Here is a 19,480-nt window from a genome sequence, read left to right on the forward strand (position 1 = left end):
GGAATCGCGTTAACGTTGTCTGCTCCAGTAAGAAAGAAGAAAAAAGTTATCTGTATCTTTTCAACAAAAAATATTTTCTTCAGCTTGATTGGTTTGACGCCGCTCTAGTAATATATTATTTATTTGCACAATTTGAGAGGATAAAAATAGATTGTAATTCTTAAACGCTTCATATGGGAACACTTCTCAAAAATATTATCATCTATCAGCCTGCTTCGATACCAACGAAAAGCTTTTTAAAACGCCAGCTTGTTAAAATTTATCTATTTTATAAAATGTAGTGAAATAAAAAATTTAATCAGGTGACAACCCTTATTACAAATATATTTAGTTGTATTCACTCCAAATCTCTTCAATTTTATAATAATTACAAGTTTTTTTAAACAGGTGGCAACATTCCTTCTCAAAAATATTTTTTTTTTTGTTTCGATGAACTTTTCAGTTTTTGGTGTATTTCTTTAAATAATTTTCTTGCTTATTTTCTATCTATTTTTAACTAATATTTTCAAAATTGTGGCAATTTTACATTTTTCTGGCATTCTAAGGAACTCCAAGTTTCACTCTAAGAAAAAAAATCTATTTCGGTATATCTTTGACCAACATTGTTTTGAGTTTTTCTATACTTCTTTTTAGTTTATTTTAACAAAAGCTTTACAAAAACGTTTCCCCAATTGGCTTAATAATCAAATCATGGATTTGCACATCCGGTGGAGTTTGTAGACAATAAATTAATGCATCCGCCACATCATTCGGTCTGAGAGCGGCTGTATGTGGCGGCACGTCAACGTCTTTCGCGATCGACGTCGTAGTAATGCCAGGACTGATGCTCTGCAATGAATTCACGACAGAATTTATATTTAAGCCTTATATATACATACATATATGCCTAACTTACCGTTATTTTTACTTTTGTTTTTTGATCCCAAAACTCTTGCCGATACATTTCCGTGAGCGCGGTAATCGCGAATTTCGTAGGTGGATATAGACTCATAACGTTATTAGCCATTAATGGCACTTTATGTCCACAGACACAGTTCATGAGAAAGACATGTCCATCGATACCATTCGCTTTCATCGAACGAAATGCCTCGCGTGTGCAATAAATCGCAGCTAAAACATTCGTTTCGAGCATTTTAACCATATCCTCTGAATTATTTTCGGTCAACAGCTTGGTTTTCGTCATCATACCGACGTTGTTGACCATCACCGATACAGGTCCAAAATTTTTCTCGATTTCTATAAATGCTGCTTTAATTTCAAATTCCTCGCGTACATTACATTTAATACAGTGCATACGTTTTACTAAGTCCGGGCTTAACTCAGCAAGTTGTGCCTGGTAGCCTTCAATATTCATATCCAGGTTAACAGTTACCATTTTGTTATTCGCGAGATACTTTGCTATAGCCCCGCCGATGCCGGAACTAGCACCTGTGATAACAGCTACTTGGTTTTCCCAACGCTCCATCGTTTCGTTTTTAAGAGTTCTTAGAAATGTTTTCACTACCGTATTAGAATAATAAAAGTGACCGAGGCCAGCAAGTGCTCTTATTAAAATGAATAATTATATATTAGCTACATTTAATAAGACCCTTAATTTTTTCCAATTTTTAATTAGTTAGCGATATGCTTATAGACATACATTACAAGAGTTCTTTAAATATAATTATGGGTGTAAATACTTAAAACATACACTATAGATTCGAGTACGTTATTGCGATATATAAGCGAAAGGAAAATTAAATTCAAAAGTCATTTGAGTGTGTTTACTTTTCTACCTTGCCACCCTTTACCCTACGAAACCCACTACTGTGCTTGACGGAACAGAGCATTCGCTGACGACAAACAACTGGCAGAGAAGCTTTCCCAAGAGACTTCAAATAAAAAAGGGGAAATGTTGGATAACAGACTCCACTTTAAGCTAACGCAAACAAATAAAAAAATCAAATAATATCGGCAAGACCAGATCTGTCAAGGTACCATTGCAAGACAAGAACCGCAACTTCAAGAATCAAGTCAAGAAACGGGCTAGTACGGATGTTACTTTCGTTGAACTGAAAGATACATGAGCGACAAGATAAAGATAACAGAGAGACAATTAAAAAATTACACTACTACTCTTCCTCCTCCTCCTCGACTAGCCTGTTTTCGGCTGACTGATGTTGAAACATACTCCATCGGTAAACTATTCGAATTGATTGAAATTGTAACTAGTCGCTGAACTGAGTTTTGATAGAATCGAAATATTTTGTCTACACGTAAGATTCTCTTGATTAAGTTTTCTGCGTTACCAAAGCTCAAAGTATTTTGTCTACAGGTGAGTTTTCTCCATCTATACCTATGAGATGACGTGACCAAGGCTTAAAGTGTTTTGTCTATACTTAAGGTTCTCTTGAACCAGTGCTATGAGATTTTGGCGTCACCAAGAACCGGAATTTCAATTACCCAAACATGATCGCGGTCACCTCCGTAAAAGTGATCAACACGAAACCTAAACTAAACGTATTGAATCTTAAGATTTTTCGATTATCTTTTACTTAACATAAATGTAAGTAGTAAAATAAATGTGAGAGAACTAACAATTTTTCGAACCTCAACCACGGTTGGACTGCGAGTTCAACACTTATTGCGAGCTTCTATTGTTTTATTTTGTCAATATCGAGAGAACCGCATATTTTTTTTAATTCATTTAAATTAGCAAAACATTTCTCCCATGGGTTTGATTATCACATCATGGATTTGTACATCCGGTGGAGTTTGTAGACAATAAATTAGGAGATCCGCAATCGCATTCGGATTGAGTTCCGCTGGAAGTGTTGGAGCTATGTTACCAGGATGATTGAATAAATTCGTCTTAACTGCACCAGGGCTGATACACTGTAATAAAGATGCGATAATTGCTGCCACAACTGTTCATAACGTCAATATATATACAACTTACCGTTACTTTAATTTTTGTGTTCTGACCCAAAAACTCTTGTCGATACATTTCGGTGAGCGCTCTAATCGCGAACTTCGTAGGTGAATATAAATTTGTCGGGTTATTTGGTATTATTGGCACATTATGTCCACAGATACTACCGATCATAAAGACATGCCCGTCGATATCATTTGCTTTCATCGAACGAAATGCTTCGCGAGTGCAATAAACCGCAGCTAGAAGATTCGTTTCGAGTATTTTAAGCATTTCCCCTGAATTATTCTCACTCAGTAGGAAACTATCAGCCACGACACCAGCGTTGTTGACCAACACTGCTACAGGACCATATTTCTTCTCGATCTCTCTGAATGCGGCATTTATGTCGTCTTCCTTGCGTACATTACATTTAATGTGGTGCATACGTTTGCGCACCTCGGCGTTTACTTCAGCAAGTAATGCCATGTGGCCTTCCACATTTATATCGAGGTTTACTGTCACCAACTTGTTATTTGCGAGATACTTAGCTATAGCCGCGCCGTTGCCAGAACTACCGCCAGTGACTACAGCTACGCGATTTTCCCAACGCTCCATTGTTTCGTGGTTTCCACTAAGATTTCCTAGCACTGTTTGCAATGAAGCCCTGGAACTGCAAGTGCATCTATTTATATTCAAATTATGTAAATATAAAAACATGATAAACAGGCCCTTATATTCTTATTTTTCACTTAGTAATGCCCTCCTCTTATGTGCTTATCAATATATAGATAATAGATTTTATTAAGTGCCATAAACTTAAGGGTTCTCATGCATTAGCTGCAACTGTCATAAAACCAGGCCGTCCGTGAATGTTACACAGCTTACAATTTTATTTACAACTGTATGATTTCCGTGAGAATTATTATTCGCGTTATTGAAACTTCATGTTTTCCGCTAAAAAGCGCAAGTCACCACAAATAACTCCGCAAACATGAATAAAAAGTGGGCGTCCGAAAAAAGAAAAACCTCGTCATGAACGACAAATTAAACGAATGTGCACTACAGCTCGCTTTCAACATGATGGAACAATCAAATCAATATTTTACGAAACTACTGTGTTAAAAATAGCTACACGTTCTTTGCAAAATGTACTGAATAAACTTGGATAATGAATGCGACGTCCAGCTAAAAGCTACTTCCCATTACCCGAATGGAGAAACAGCGGCTAGAGTAAGTAAAATCACACAAAACTTGGACTGCAACAGACTGGGGAAATAGTTTTTTTTCGACATATCCAAATTTAATTTATTTACACCGGACGGAAATGCCACAGTGCGTCGTATGAAAGGAGAGAATTTAATGGAAAGCTGCGTTTTAACCACCGTCGATCGTTTGATGATATGGGGGGCTAAAATCAGGTTTTGTGTTGGGAAGCTTATTATTATTAGAGGATATGGGAATGCCGAAAAATACAGTGGATTTTCGAAAGAAAATAGATCTTTCAAAGATCGATTATAAACATTTACAGGTAACAAATCAAAAACATTGAGGAAGAAGGAATTGTGTCTCCCACGTGGCCAGGAAAAAGTTTAGATATCAATCACATTGTAAATAAAAGTGTAAGAGAAAAACGTCCACAAAGTCTAAAAGAAATGGAAAAAATTAATGAAGCTGCGTGGAATGCAGAAAATAGTTAATAGAATTTATATCTAAAGATTGTTTAAATCCATGCCTAAACAATTAGGAGGACAGGGTGTTTTACAAAATAATAAAGATTTTTTTTATCAAATAATTTTATTTTGTTTTGCGCTAGCTCGTTTCCTTCGTCGAGTATATGTATGTTATAAATAGTAGCACTTTATCAGCTTCACTATGCCCTTACCTTTAGCGCAGTGGTTGACTAAGGTAAGCAACCCATGGTGAAATGTAATATTATCTTTTGAGTCAAAGCTATTCACCGCAAGCAATAAATGCAAGTCACTGAAAGTTCTCAGTGAGAGAATTATAAGCAAATTAAAACAACGTTAAATTCAGTTGCATGGAAGTTTTAATACCCTTCACAAGAAAAAAGTTCCCATATAAGAACAGAATTGAATTGAACAGAATTTGTATGGCAGGCATAAGCTATAGTGTACAGTTCTGAGAAATCTCTTTAGAACTTGTCACTACTTTGTCAACTGAAACATTTTCTCATACAATTTTAATCGCTCATTATATGCTATAGAAATTCGGTTTGAACAATGTCTTCGAAGATTGTCTTGGACAATGATCCATGCCGGATTTCTTGAAGATATTTCGTGTTTTCTATATCCATACTTGATTCCAATCGTTCAGTTCAGTATAATAGCTACATATATGTTATAGTGGTCCAAAAGTGGTACGATTTCAGATAGATATCTAAAAAAATTACAGACTAGTTAAAATATATACAGACAGAAATGTCTAAAACGACTCAGCGCGTCACACTGCTCATTTAAATATAGATTTTATTGGGTCTCCTTCATTTTCTTCTGGGCATTAGAAACTTCGTCACATACTTAATATACCCCCTTGACAATCTCTAACCGCTTTCAAGGTGTACATATAGTACAATTCAATGTTTACAGCATATACATACTCCTCCTCTATCACTCTAAGAAATGACAAATTATTACATTCTAAGTTAATAAAAAATACTCACATTTTGAAACCTTAATTTTTGTAATAATCTATAAAAGACGACGGGACTAGTAGTATCTTATAATAAATCTTAAGTAATTAGACTTCAAATCAGCAAAAACCAATGTAAACTTTGAAATGGTACCACACCAATTCTGAAAACATTTTAAGCCAGTCCCGAAAAAATACCGTTTCTAGTTCCGAATCTTAAAAGTATCTCAAATTAATTCTTAAATAATTCCGAGGTAGTTACACACAAATTTTGCAAGGATTTTAAGTTTGTCCCGAAAAAAAATTTTTTTTTTTTTTAATAATTCTAATATGGCCCACACATTTCTGTAAACATTTTAAGCTAGTCGCGAAAAAATCCCTTACTAGTCCCAAAACCTAAACATATCTCAAAATAAGTATCGAACCATTTGTAAATAAATCTAAGGTAGTGGCACACCATTTCTACAACATTTTAATCTAGTCCCGAAAAAATCCCGTTCTAGTCCCAAAAATTAAACCCATCTCAGGAATGTTATTCACCTATTTCTTAATAATTCTAAGATGGCCCACACCATTTCTGTGAACAATTTACTTTAGTCCCGAAAAATCCCGTTCTAATCCCGAAATCTAGAAGTATCTCAAAAAGGTTATCCACACTTTTTTTTAATAATTCCAATGTAGTTCTACATTAATTCTGAAATTAAATTAAGCAAGTTCCAAGCTAGCCCTGACGCTCATTTACTAATCGTCCCTGATTAAGCCCGAAATTCGTCATTCAAAACGGTAGTTGTGAAATAGTTTCACCATTGAAATCATATATCACAATCTCGCTTACTGATTACAGTTATGGAAATCACCGAAGCTGTAAGGACCCTTATTATGCTGAGTTCTCAATAAATTAAGTATCGCAAACTTTTGGCCAAATAAAAAATAAAATGCACGAATGATTTCCAATGAACTTTAGCTTCGTTTTATTATTTAATATTTTCGTTTTTAACAAATATAAGTATAATAAGTGTATTGCTGTTTAAATACCGGCAATCTTAGAATTTTTCACCGACTGGTTTTATGGTTAATTCGTGAATCTAGAAAGGAATAAAAAAACATGAGTCTTTCATTACACACACTGAGACCAAATATGTGGGATTACAAACCTGCACGTGCGGTGGCGTCTGTAGACAATAGATCAATGCATCAGCGACATCTTCGGAGGCCAAAAATACCAAATCTGGCATTTCAGGTGGATCCTCGCCCATAATCTCGGTTTTCACTGCGCCGGGACTAATGCTCTATTGGACATAACATAATTGAATTTAAGCAACAATTACTATACACCAGATGCAATGCACAAAACTTACGGTAATCTTAATTTTAGTGTTATTATTAAGAAGCTCCTGGCGGTAGATCTCTGTCATGGCGGTGACCGCATGTTTTGAAGGTGGATAAATATTTAAAGAGGTATTCGGTATATTCGGTATCATATGCCCTGCAACACTATTGATGAGAAAGACATGACCATCAGCACCCTGAGCCTTCATCGAACGGAAAGCCTCACGAGTGCTCCACACAACACCAAACACATTTGTATCGATCACATCGCGTATATCTTGTGAGTTGCCTTCTTTCAACATATCGCCATAACGCACAATGCCGGCATTGTTAACCAGCACCGCCACCGGTCCATACTTGCTTTCGATCTCTTTGAAGGCGGCTATCACATCAGCTTCATCCCGTATATCGCATTTAATCGCATGTATGCGTTGTTTTGCCTCGTTTTGCACTTCGTCGCGCAGGGCTTCGATACGTTCTTTGCGTCGCGCCAAACCGACAGTCACCATACCGTTATTAGCGAGATATTTCACAATAGCCGCGCCAATGCCCGAACTGGCGCCAGTGACTACAGCAACTCGATTCTGCCAACGTTCCATTTCTATGAGTTTTTGCGTTGTATTGACTTTTGTAGGACCGTTCTGTACGGTTAGTAAGTTGTGTTAGACTGAATGTTCTACGAATCGGCATACGAGATTTATAGCCAATTCAACAAGCTAGCAAAAAGAGGGCTGAATTAGAGAATGCTAAAAGCAAAAGTAAAAGCAAATAAAAGAGAAACGAAATTTTACTGATATTTCACTCACCAAAAATTAACTGAGCATACTCACGAAAATTTGGCATATAGTATACATAGTTATCTCACTCTGAGTTCTTAAGTGCTTTTAGAATTCGGTTCAAAAAAACCACAATGTAAATAAAATAATTATGAATGATTACCAAGGCACGCGGCTAACTGATAATTATTGTTATTCTTGTATATAATATAATGATAAACAATAAAGTAAGTAGTCCAGAGAAGTGTACATAGAGAGCCATACAAATTTAATTGCCCGTTCCATTCGAAATCTCACTAAAACAACTGTACGATACCGAGACCGACTTTGACTGCATTTTCTGTAAACTTTTTGGCGCCGATTGGAGATTTCAAGTATAGCCAGGTCTTTCTCCACCTGGTCTTTCCGGCAGTGTGGAGGTCTTCATCTTCCTCAGCTTCTCCTGGCGGGTTCTGCGTCAAATACTCTCAGAGCTTATTTTGATTTATTTATTATTAGTTTTGCGGGTTACCAAATTCAGACATCTCGGCATAAAGGCAACTCCTTTTCAGGTGGTGTGTGTCGATCGTCTTATCGCGGATCTTTCTCAAGTTTTGCGAGACAAGCGATGCCAGTTTTTTTTGTTGGTTTATTATTACCAGTATTTACTATTATTTATTTTATGGTTTTTTGCAATAAAATTTTTCTTAAATATTTTTGTCTATAAAAAAGGTGCCGTATTTGTTTAATTTATTTTTGGTGAGTTGCCAAATTAAAAAAAATATTTGTTTTTTTTGCCCATAAGAGTTGCCTCATTTCTTAAATTTATAATGTTTTTTATGTCAATAAGAGTTGCCATATTAATTTTTTTTTATGCATTTTTTGTTTCTAATTTTTTTAATTTGTATTGTTTTTTTTTTGTTAATAAGAGATACCATATTAAAAATATGTATTTATTTATTTTTTGTGCCAAAAAGAGTTGCCACATTTTTTAAATTAAATTGATTTTTTTTGTCAATTAGAGATCCCATATTAAAAAATTTTATTTATTGTGTCAATAAGAGTTGCCACATTTTTTAAATTAAATTGTTTTTTTTTTTGTAAATAAGAGTTGCCATATTAAAAAAAAAATTTTTTTTTTGTGTCAATAGGAGATGCTATATTAAAAATTATTTATTTACTTTTTTGTGCCAAAAAGAGTTGCCACATTATTTAAATTTATATTGTTTTTTTGTCAATAAGAGTTGCCATATATAGTATATTTTTTATTTACTATTACCATTGTCTAACTACGAAATATTTATTTTTTTAATATTTTTTTATATACATACGTGGTAGTATCAATAGAACGGTACAAAATTGAAAATTAATTACAACCATACTGTTGTGTATAGTATCATAATTACTTAATTGTGGTAATTAAAATAACTCGCCAAGTGGCTTGATCGTCAGCTCATGAATCTGTAAAAACGGTGGCCAACAATTAAGCCGCTACAAAACCAGAGAAATAACTGTCAGAATACAAACCTGCACATGTGGTGGCGTTTGCAGGCAATAAATCAAGGCATCGGCAATATCGTCGGCGCTTAGGACTGAGAAATCTTTGAGCTCGTCGCGAATGCGCTGCGTTATAATTTCAGTTTCAACGAAACCGGGGCTAATGCTCTAAAATAAATTTAAAAAAAAATGTTAAGCAATAAAATGCGAAAAATGAAGAGAACTTGCAACTCTAACTATTTTTACCGTAACTTTCACTTTAGTACGCTCATGGTTGAACTCGTTCCGATAAACTTCGGTTAATGCCGTTATAGCATGCTTAGACGGTGCATAGATGCTCATTGGCACATTCCCTGCCGTCACCTTATGCCCGGCTACGCTGTTCATCAGAAAGACATGCCCCTCACCACCATGCGCCTTCATCGAGCGGAATGCCTCGCGTGTGGCATACACCACGCCTAATATATTAGTTTCAATGATATCTCGTATATCCTGCGTGTTGCCATCGGCCAACACTGAGCTGTTGCGCAGTATGCCAGCATTGTTTACTAAAACCGCTATAGGGCCAAATTTGCTTGTGATTTCCTTGAAAGCAGCAATCACTTCATTCTCATTGCAGATATTACAGCGGATCGCGTGTATGCGTTTGCGCGCCTCAGCGGACGCTGCGTTACGTAATGCCTCAATGCGTTCGACGCGCCGTGCGAGACCCACTACAAGCATACCGTTATTTGCGAGATATTTCACAATAGCCGCACCAATGCCGGAACTGGCGCCGGTGACTACCGCGACGCGTTTGTGCCAACGCTCCATTTTTATGTAAAATTTTTGGTTAGTTTATTTTTAACAATTTTTTTGGAACTTTTTACTGTTCTATTACTTTTTTTCTTTTTCAGTGAGTACTGTAAGTTAACATTCACTCTTGAATAAAATAATAAATTTTGAAAATATTAAAAATTAATGATATGTACGAGTATATATATTTTTAATTAAAATTTGTATAGCATATTAAAAAAAAAGTATTTTTAATTAATTTTTAGTTATTAAAAAAAATATTTTAAAATTTATCTCGGAAAATTATTTGAAATATTAAAAAAGATGATTTGAACCAGTCTTGAACGGAGCTTACGGATACCTGGTGTCCCCCATACTAAGTTAGCTTTACCTTAGTGGACCAGCTTTTCTCTACACTCGTGGATCCGAAACATAAAAAAGTATGGCTACAACGAAGGAAGGAGAAGAAGATGCCAAAAGTGTAACTGTCAATAGTGCATCTGCAACAGAGTGGCTTAAATTTAAGTTCTGTGATCCAGCAAAATCAAAATACGCGAAAAAGTAACGTGCTCCCTGCCTGCATAGAAGAGCACAGCTGCAGTCGACAACGAATAAGGAGTTTACAAAATAGCTGCCGGATTCTTTGATCCGCGAATTTATTGTGTGAAAGTGGTTCTATCCGATTTAAAGCTCGAACGGCAAAAAGCTGGATACCAAAGAGATAGAAATGATTTGAAGTGGCTAACCCATCATTAAAAGATTCGAATACAAAGAGTGTGCCGCAGGCCAAAATTATTTGTTGATGCGGCCCGGAACCTCATTATCATTGTTATGTTGGATGAGAGTGATACCGAAGGAAAAATTCCCAGAGCTCAATGGTAGTCGGTGCAAGCTGCGGGAACAAACGTGGCGCTGGATGTGCTTAAACAATCCGGGTCTGCCTCGGTTATGCACAGATGCCGGCTAGTACCAGAGCCAGTTTAAAATTATTGTGAGCGCCAATGAAAGTTCGGTTCAACTGTATGGTAACGGGAAATCCAAGTAGAGGTATGTACTTATTTCAAAAACCATTTTTTGATAGATCATGCGTGAGTCGTGTCAAGTTGTGACGTTATTTTTCTTTAGTATTGTTTGGAATTTACTCATGGAAAGACTTACGCCTGAAAAACTTTTTTAAATTGTTAAACTTTATTACGAAAATTCAGTTTTTGTAAACGGTGTGTTTCGTGCACTTCGTTCAGCTTATGGCCAACACTTAAACCCAGTATTCATTATTGGAAAATATTCGACCAAATAGACCATGTACATACATCTTTATGGTTCCAAAAAGATCCCACATTTTCTAGCCAAATTTTGTTCAGCTGTGAGGTCCATTTCTGTTTCGATGGGTATGAAAAAAAGGTTCGTGATCTCGGCGACTTTTGGTTTGAACAACATGGCGCCACTTCCCACACAGTGCATCAATCAATGGATTTATTGAGAGAGCACTTTGGTGAACAGATAATTTAACGTTTTGGGCTGATCGATTGACCACTAAGACCGTGTGATATCACACCGTTAAACATATGTGGGGATTTGTGAAATCTAAAGTCATTCGTGTGCCAGTTACCAGTCGTAATGTTCCAAAGAGTCATAAAAAATTGGAGTCAACGGATGGAAGGTCTGAAATGTAGCCGCGGTCAACATTTGAAAGCGATAATCTTCAAAAATTTAACGACAAAGAATGTTGTTTCGAATGATAATAAACATTTCCCACTAAATTTGAGGTTTCTGTGTTTCTTCTTTAAAAAAAGTAGGAAATTTCGAAATGAACACCCTTCTAAAGCTCACATATCCAAGGTTAGTGAGATACTATCTTGAAACAAGCCTAGAACTCGTCGGCAAGATATCCCATTTACGATCAAAGGTGTGTATTCCTACTGCACGATCGTAGCTGGACCATTTTAATATTTTAGTTTTTATTTTAAAATAGTGAATTCACAAAATTGGTTTGATCACTTGTTGATTAGAAATAAAATTATGTTTTCTTTTTGAATTCATTTTATTTGACTTTTAATTTAATATTTTTCACCTTTTTTTCTATTAGTAAAGTTTTAATATTCTAATTATTTTTCTTTATTAACTTTTGTTTAACTGCATTTATTTTCAAAGCCACAGACTAACAGTTTACACTTCGTTAGGTAACTAAAAGCTTATTAAGATTCTAATAACGTATTTATACCACTTACTATAAGGCGGCATGAACTTGTAATCAGTATCAGATTATGCAATTGAAAATGTAAATATTTACTTGTTGTTGTTCTTACAATGTGTAAAAACATGTACTAAGTATGTACAATATAATAGCCGGATAACACCATCATTAATAACGCAGCGAAGTTGAGTGACAATATAATGAATGAGTGCATGTTTATATCATTTTGCAATAGATAGGTAGGGTTACCGCTACAAAGAAAACATATAATAATGAAAATGTTTTCTAAAGCTGTAAAAAAAAAATCAAAAGCAGATGACTTTCCTTTTGACAATTAAGAGCTCATATTATAGCGACTTTCATAGCGGTGTTAAGAACCTAGTTTTCAGAGTACCAAGAGAAAAAGAATGAATCTAAAATTTATGTGGCACGTTTTGTCCGGGATAAGCTACTAAACTACTGAATCGATTTAAATAAAATTTAGCACACTGTGTACAGTTTGATCCCACTTAAAAGATAGAATAGTTTATAATTCAACTATGCAGAAAGTTAAGACAAAAAAGAAGAAGAAAGTAAAAAAAAAAAATAAACAACAAATAGCATTAATGTGAGGCTGCATATACTAGCATATGTATAAATATAAATTTATATATATACTATATATATATATATATAACACTGTATGAATACGTTCAGAAACAATGATGATAATAGCTGCTCAAAGCTTTTTAACGCTTGACTACTTCTTAGTCAATAAGCGGGTAGCACTATACTTCCCTTGTACCCCATGTAATTATATACTAGAATATATTGTACATATATGAAGCATATAATGACTATTAAAAATACATACTATATATGCAACATTCATTTATAAAAAAAACATTAATCATATTCATTTAATTTGCATTCTTGTCTCTATATTTGCAGTGTATTAGTTATAGGTAAATAGATAAGGGGTATGCCTTTATATCGCGATAAGTACGTGTGGTGTTTACGAGTATATTGTTGATATACTATGCATACACATACTATAATGGCTGTATATACATAATAAAGAATGACTTGACAAAACATAAATATTACATACACAGGGGCAAATCGCTTCAGACTTTTGCCTTATTCGAAATGAGATAAATATTTCATAATATCGCACGAAGAAAACAAGCTTTAGTCCGTAAGTCCATATAGTAAATATATACATATACTCGTACTACATAGAGTTCTCACAAATGTATCATCACATCTCAGCTTTCTCATATTTGATAAGCAATGAGTTCACAGTAACTCTTTCACCTTGAGTGGTTTACAATACTCACTTATTGTGTTAAACATTGAGTGAGAATCAATAGTCAAACCCGAAGCATTCAATAATGTTGGCCTATTGGCCTGTTGGTAGTTAATTTTACGATGAGATTGTAGATCAGTGCACATACGCTACTTGCTTGAAATGAGATTGGAACGTGATTAGCGGAATTGTTGTAGTATGACCCGAGATAATTATTAATTAATTAATTGCTTATGGTAAGGGAAGATTGCTTAGTAAGATGTTTGTTTTTGACGAAATCGTTGAATGACGCAGCAATTTTTTTTTTTTTCGATTTTGGTTTCGATTAAGAACTGCAATGATTTCAAGATTTAAATTTGCTTTGTTATAAATTCCGGTTAATATGTTTGCGGTAAAAAAGAAAACTTTATATTAAAAATCAATTTTTAGTACAAAATATAAAATTGAAATTATTAAACTCGAGTATATATTACAAAGAGTCCTTACAGATGTTTTGGAAACAGAATCTTAATTACTTAAATTAATGAACTAAGAAGGTAGACATTTTTCAAAAGCTTGCTAGTTTATAAATGAAAAAAAAATATAATATAATATAATTATGAAAAAAGGCTTATTAGAACATATAACGCTATAAACCCACTCATTCAAAAATATAGTTTTTATTCAAACTAATTGAAATAAGGAGTAACGAACATGAAATTTTGACATACACAGATATTACTATGGATTATATATATTTTCCCGTAGTTCCTAGGTGGCACATAGGGCCTCCATTATGCATTCTATGCATTAGTATTATCAAAATAGTTAAAATCATCAAAATTGAAAGACACAAACATAAAGTTGCCGTACAACTGTTGTTTCAAAAATTGTATTTCATACGATAGCGTCTCTGGTTTGAAAGCTACAAAGACAAAATTTTGTAAAATAGTTACTAATTCTAAGTTGAAGATGTGTAGTAAAATTCATTTAAATCGGATCACTACAAAACAAATATGCCATACAACTGTTGTTTCAAAAACATATTTTTCAATAATAACTTTTCTAATTAGAAGCCAATTAGAGCAAAATTTCATGTGCTATTTACTGACAATTAGCTAAAGTTTTACAGAAAAAATTGTCAAAATCAGACGTCTCTAACACAAAGCTGCCATACAACTGATGTTTCAAAAACATATTTTTCAATAATAACTTTTCAAATTAGAAGCCAATTAGAGCAAAATTTCGTGTGCTATTTACTGACGATTAAAACTAAAGTTTTACAGAAAAAAATTTCAAAATCGGACGTTTATAACACAAAACTGCCATACAACTGATGTTTCAAAAATAGGATTTTGTATGATAGCATATCAGATTTGAAAGCTGTGATTACAAAATGTCGTAAATTGCTTACCACCGATAAGTGCAAGGTGGATGGTAAAAATCATCTGACACAAATATGGCTTAACAACGACCTTTCGAGAAAGTCTAAATATAACCAGATTGTTATGAAATTATGCTACTATGTATCAGTACTTGAGTAGCATTTTGTTTGACAAAATTCGGCGATTAGGAAACTAAAAACAAAAAGAGAATTAAATATAGGTGAGTCAAATGCAAAAATTGCTTGTCATCTTTAGTTTAATCGAGAGTGAGAGTGCGACTTGAGCACGTGAGTTGTTAGTTATAGACGTACTATATAGTATATCCTCGTATATAACCACATATTGAAAATAAAGAGCCAATCATTATTTCGGAGAAATACACTCTTCTACTCAGCGCGTGCGGCCGTTAGAATTGTTAAGTTTGCATTATAATTTTGGCTGTTATCTTAACTAAACCTGTTTGCTATCTATAGATATACATACATATGTACATATAGTATATGAATATTTTTCGAGTACCTACTTATTTTTAGTAAGTGCATATTGATTAGTTTGCCGGCAAAAGACAGATAAAGAAAATGCCATTGTTAATATAAATAAACCGAGTGCATTATGTATAAATAAAAGATAGCGCTTAATTGAGTCACTTAATGGTCGATGGATGTTTAATTATAAATTAATTATAAAATTCTATCACTGTAAGATTTTTTAAAGAGAAAATAATTAAGTGCTCAGTGGAGTTAACAGTCAATTAGCGCCTAATTAATATATTACATAGTCAATTAGTCCAATTAAAACTCTATTAGCGAAAAATTGCTGTGAATTTTATTTCAAAAGAAAAATTACCCGCCCAGTCATCTGATTTAATTAGTCCATGTTCATGGACTTAATTGAATAAGTTATATATATATTATTTAAATAGTTAGTTAATTGACTCAATTAGGGACTATTTTGAAACAATTATTTCTGTGCCCTTTTAAAGCTATAATAATAAATATTCGATTTGACTATCGAAAATTTTAATATTTTTTTGATTTCGTTAATACCCCTCATAATCAATTAGTACATAATTATAACTGAATTAATGAAAAATTACTGTGAATTTTATTTAATAAGAAAAAAAAAAATAGCCTTCTAGTGATCTGCTATCATCGCATATCAGATGGTGCCTTAAATGAGGAAATTATATTATTTTACACAATTAGTTAATCGACCCAATTAAGTCCCATTTTTAACAATTATTTGTGTATACTTTTTAAGCTGCAAATAATGATTAGATTTGCAAATCGAACATTTTAATAAGTTTCCCATTTTGATCATTAATATGCTTCATAGTCAATTAGTGCATAATTATAGCTCCATTAGTGAAAAATTATATTTAATTTTATTTAATAAAAAAATTATATTATTTTGGATAATTAGTTATAGACTCAATTCAGGCCTATTTTTAAACAATTATTTATGAGTACTTTTGAAGCTGTAAATAGACATTGGAGCTGTCAATCGAAATCTATAAGAATTTGTAATGCATTTCGTAGCCAATTCGAGCATAATTGAACCTGAATTAGTAAAAAATTGAAGTGAGTTCAGTGATTTGCTTTCATTGCAGTTCAGAGTCTGTTTTAATTTAGTTAATTAAATTATTTTAGACAATTATTTAATTGAGTCAATTATATTATTTTAGAAAATGAGTTAATTGAGTCTATTATATTATTTTAGACAGTTAGTTAAATGAGTTAATTATATTATTTGCGACAATTATCTAATTGAGTCAATTATATTATTTGAAATAATTAGTTAATTAGCTCAATTAAGTATTGTTTCTAAATCCTTATGTTTACTTTAAAAGCTGGAAGTGAGTACTGGACTTGTTACGGAAATTTTGAATTATTACTCGATTAATTACAGTATTAAATTTTTGAAATTCAATTCGTTTATCCCAAAAGTTTAACAAAACATTAAATTTTCGTAAAAGTTGAGACTTTACTAACTTTGAAGCAGGCATTATTAGTAAACACACAATTTTTTCTTTAATTGTTTATAATTTTGTTTGCTTAATTGAGCGTGTCTGAATAGCAAAAGGAGCGACTCAATTTAGAACCAAATTTTCTAAGCTAATTGAGCAGTTGCAACGTAAATACATTTAAATTTTAGTTGAAAATTAATTTTTTTTTTCGTAAAAGAATTTATTTTTCCCATACCATTTATTTATAATTATGTCAGTTAATTAAAAAAAATAAATATAAGTAACATCAGTGAAAAATAGAAGAGAGCATATATGTAAATAAAGGTATTTTAATTGAAACTCGCTGCAAAATGAGTACTAATTCCGAAGTTGAACTTTATCCAGTTGGTTCTTCAATATTTACTAGTTGAAATCCCTTCGTTTTCACTGTGCAATATTTATATACGAATGAGGAAGTACATACATATTTATCTCGGTATATCTCTACCTTAACTTGTATACATATGCCTTAATCTGGCGACGCCCAATTTAACTGCGGCTTTATCACTTTATATGTATGTATGCCAAAATATTAACATCGGAGCGCCTATAAAGAACTCGCCATTATAAATTAAGCTGCAGAGTTCGACGACTTTTAATTTTCGTCAAGAAGCAGAAGCTTCTCAGCGCATACCGCACTGCATTTAACAATTCGAAAGATTACAACTGTGTCGACACTCGAGGTGTATAAACAAAAGTGAAGATGGAGCGCTGGCTGGGACGTGTAGCTGTGGTGACGGGCGCCAGTTCGGGCATTGGTGCGGCCTGTGCGATGTATCTCGCCGATAATGGTATGTTGGTGGTGGGCTTAGCGCGACGTAAAGAACGCATTGAAGCCTTACGCGAAACGCTGAAACCAGAAGCCGGTCAACGACTACATGCCATACAATGTGATGTGCGTAAGGAGCAGGAAATTGTGGATGCCTTCAAGCGGATCGAGTCGGAATTTGGACCGGTGGCGGTGCTGGTGAACAATGCGGGCATAATGCGTGGGAGCGATTTGGTGAGTGAGGGTAACTCAAGCGATTTACGTGATACGATCGATACGAATGTATTGGCGGTGGCATATTGTACACGTGAAGCGTTTCGTGCGATGCGCGAAAATGGTGGCGATGGACATGTTTTCTTGATTAATAGTATTGCGGGGCATAGCTTTTCAAATGTGCCGGGTTTATCGTGGAATCTATATCCACCTTCGAAATATGCTGTGACCGCCATGACGGAGGTTTATCGGCAAGAATTCTTGAAATACAACACGAAGGTGAAAGTAACGGTGAGTTGTTTTGGAAAGTAGATCGGGATATTTATGTGATCTTATGAGTCTTTTGTGGTTTGCAGAGTATAAGTCCTGGCGGCGTGCTTACAGAGATTTTGCCAGCACATCTGCTACCGGAGGACAAAACCGGTTTACCGTTACTTAAGCCCGAAGACGTGGCTGATGCATTAATATATTGTCTGCAGACACCGCCGCATGTACAGGTGAGTTGAGAACTTTTTCAAAATTTGTTTGAATATTTTTTTTTGGTTTTTCATCGTTTTTCTTAAATAAAATTTTTACAAATTTTCAACTTACAAAAAAATATTTTTTAGAATTACGTATTTTTATAAAACACATATATTTATAAATAAATTTTTTATTTTTTAAATTATAGTTTTTAATTTTTTTAATTAAAAAATATTAATTAAAAAAACTTTTCTCAATTTCTCCACAGATCCATGAGCTGACTATAAAACCACTGGGGGAGCCAGTATAAAAAGTGTACTCAAATAAATACAGTATACTCTCGAAAAGTAAATTCTCAGAAAGTAAATAATCGCGGAAAAGTAAATCACCTTTAAGATTACACATGCACCTCGAAAAAGTAAATTTTTTAATTTACTTTTCAGAGAATGTGATAAAAAATTCGAAACGAAGCAAGCAGCGTTTTTTACGATGTTGCAAAAACACTTACTCTCTTGTTTATCGCGTCTGTTTAGTAAATAACCTGTGAGATATGTACATATGTAAATGGTCAGAAAATATATTGCAAAAGAAAAAAAACAAAAGAATATTCAAATTTTTTCTCTTCATAATAAATACATATGTTTTTCATGTAAATCCATATTTTTATTGAAGCAAATAAATGAATGAATATTTTTAAGATTAAAAATGCATTTAATATTAAAATAAAAGATAAAAAATGTATATATTTTGAAAAGTAAATTATTCGAAAAGTAAATTACCCAAAATACCAATCGATTTACTTTTCGAGAGTATACTGTACTACTGTTGTAAAATTGCGTACATAATCATATTATAATAATTATGTAGTTCGTGTGAGCGTGTCGCTCTATAAAAATGATAACAATTGTATATGCTTGTTTATATTAAAAATAAAAAACTTCGAGTCAAAGCGAAATGCAAATATGAAAGAGAAAATGATACAGCAGAAATTCATTGTTTGATAAACATGAGGAGCGGTGAGAGAGTACATATATACGAGAGGGAGAGAGCAAACGCAGAATAACCGGTATTGAAAGAGAGGGAGAAACAGAGTTTTTTGGCGAATGAGTAATAATTACATACTTAATATTAAAAACCAGATCTTTTTGGTTAATTGCGATAAGAGTTGCCATTAGAAAAAATTGTTTACAGGTGAATTATAAATAATAAAATAAAATTTTTGAATTTTGTCATGAACTTTTGATAGGAATGTTTCACAGAAAACAAAAAAAAAATTTATTAAATAAAT

The 19,480-nt window shown here is 33.4% G+C and overlaps 5 protein-coding genes across 7 annotated transcripts; 1 reads left to right on the forward strand and 4 right to left on the reverse strand.

The window, feature by feature from the left end:
• Positions 1-146: 146 nt before the first annotated feature.
• On the reverse strand, positions 147-1,566 carry LOC105223821 (farnesol dehydrogenase). 2 transcript variants are annotated; one of them, XM_011201678.4, is made up of 3 exons: positions 1,297-1,566; positions 896-1,236; positions 147-828 (listed from the first exon to the last, which is right to left on the reverse strand). In XM_011201678.4, exons 1-3 carry the CDS (start codon positions 1,463-1,465, stop codon positions 652-654), a joined length of 687 nt encoding a protein of 228 aa, XP_011199980.2. In that variant the 5' UTR covers positions 1,466-1,566; the 3' UTR covers positions 147-651. The 2 variants fall into 2 exon arrangements, with proteins under 2 accessions (XP_011199980.2, XP_011199978.2); XM_011201676.4 differs by having other exon boundaries at positions 896-1,563.
• Positions 1,567-2,610: 1,044 nt separating this feature from the next.
• Positions 2,611-4,454, reverse strand: LOC105223820 (farnesol dehydrogenase). The gene is made up of 3 exons (XM_011201675.4): positions 4,420-4,454; positions 2,939-3,563; positions 2,611-2,874 (listed from the first exon to the last, which is right to left on the reverse strand). The coding sequence occupies exons 1-3, from the start codon at positions 4,437-4,439 to the stop codon at positions 2,692-2,694; spliced, it is 828 nt and encodes a 275-aa protein (XP_011199977.2). The 5' UTR covers positions 4,440-4,454; the 3' UTR covers positions 2,611-2,691.
• Positions 4,455-6,489: 2,035 nt separating this feature from the next.
• On the reverse strand, positions 6,490-8,157 carry LOC125777238 (farnesol dehydrogenase-like). 2 transcript variants are annotated; one of them, XM_049451486.1, is made up of 4 exons: positions 7,678-8,157; positions 6,901-7,587; positions 6,697-6,831; positions 6,490-6,627 (listed from the first exon to the last, which is right to left on the reverse strand). In XM_049451486.1, the coding sequence occupies exons 2-4, from the start codon at positions 7,468-7,470 to the stop codon at positions 6,586-6,588; spliced, it is 747 nt and encodes a 248-aa protein (XP_049307443.1). In that variant the 5' UTR covers positions 7,471-7,587; positions 7,678-8,157; the 3' UTR covers positions 6,490-6,585. The 2 variants fall into 2 exon arrangements, with proteins under 2 accessions (XP_049307443.1, XP_049307442.1); XM_049451485.1 differs by having other exon boundaries at positions 6,901-7,617.
• A 407-nt stretch (positions 8,158-8,564) lies between these two features.
• LOC105223819 (farnesol dehydrogenase) lies at positions 8,565-12,078 on the reverse strand. The gene is made up of 4 exons (XM_029549266.2): positions 11,969-12,078; positions 9,370-10,044; positions 9,154-9,291; positions 8,565-9,087 (listed from the first exon to the last, which is right to left on the reverse strand). The coding sequence occupies exons 2-4, from the start codon at positions 9,934-9,936 to the stop codon at positions 9,046-9,048; spliced, it is 747 nt and encodes a 248-aa protein (XP_029405126.2). The 5' UTR covers positions 9,937-10,044; positions 11,969-12,078; the 3' UTR covers positions 8,565-9,045.
• Positions 12,079-16,992: 4,914 nt separating this feature from the next.
• LOC105223817 (farnesol dehydrogenase) lies at positions 16,993-18,522 on the forward strand. The gene is made up of 3 exons (XM_049452295.1): positions 16,993-18,021; positions 18,087-18,227; positions 18,461-18,522. The coding sequence occupies exons 1-3, from the start codon at positions 17,452-17,454 to the stop codon at positions 18,500-18,502; spliced, it is 753 nt and encodes a 250-aa protein (XP_049308252.1). The 5' UTR covers positions 16,993-17,451; the 3' UTR covers positions 18,503-18,522.
• Positions 18,523-19,480: the final 958 nt, after the last annotated feature.

Source organism: Bactrocera dorsalis, chromosome 3 (genome assembly GCF_023373825.1).
Source record: "Bactrocera dorsalis isolate Fly_Bdor chromosome 3, ASM2337382v1, whole genome shotgun sequence".
In the NCBI taxonomy this organism is placed as follows: domain Eukaryota; kingdom Metazoa; phylum Arthropoda; class Insecta; order Diptera; family Tephritidae; genus Bactrocera; species Bactrocera dorsalis.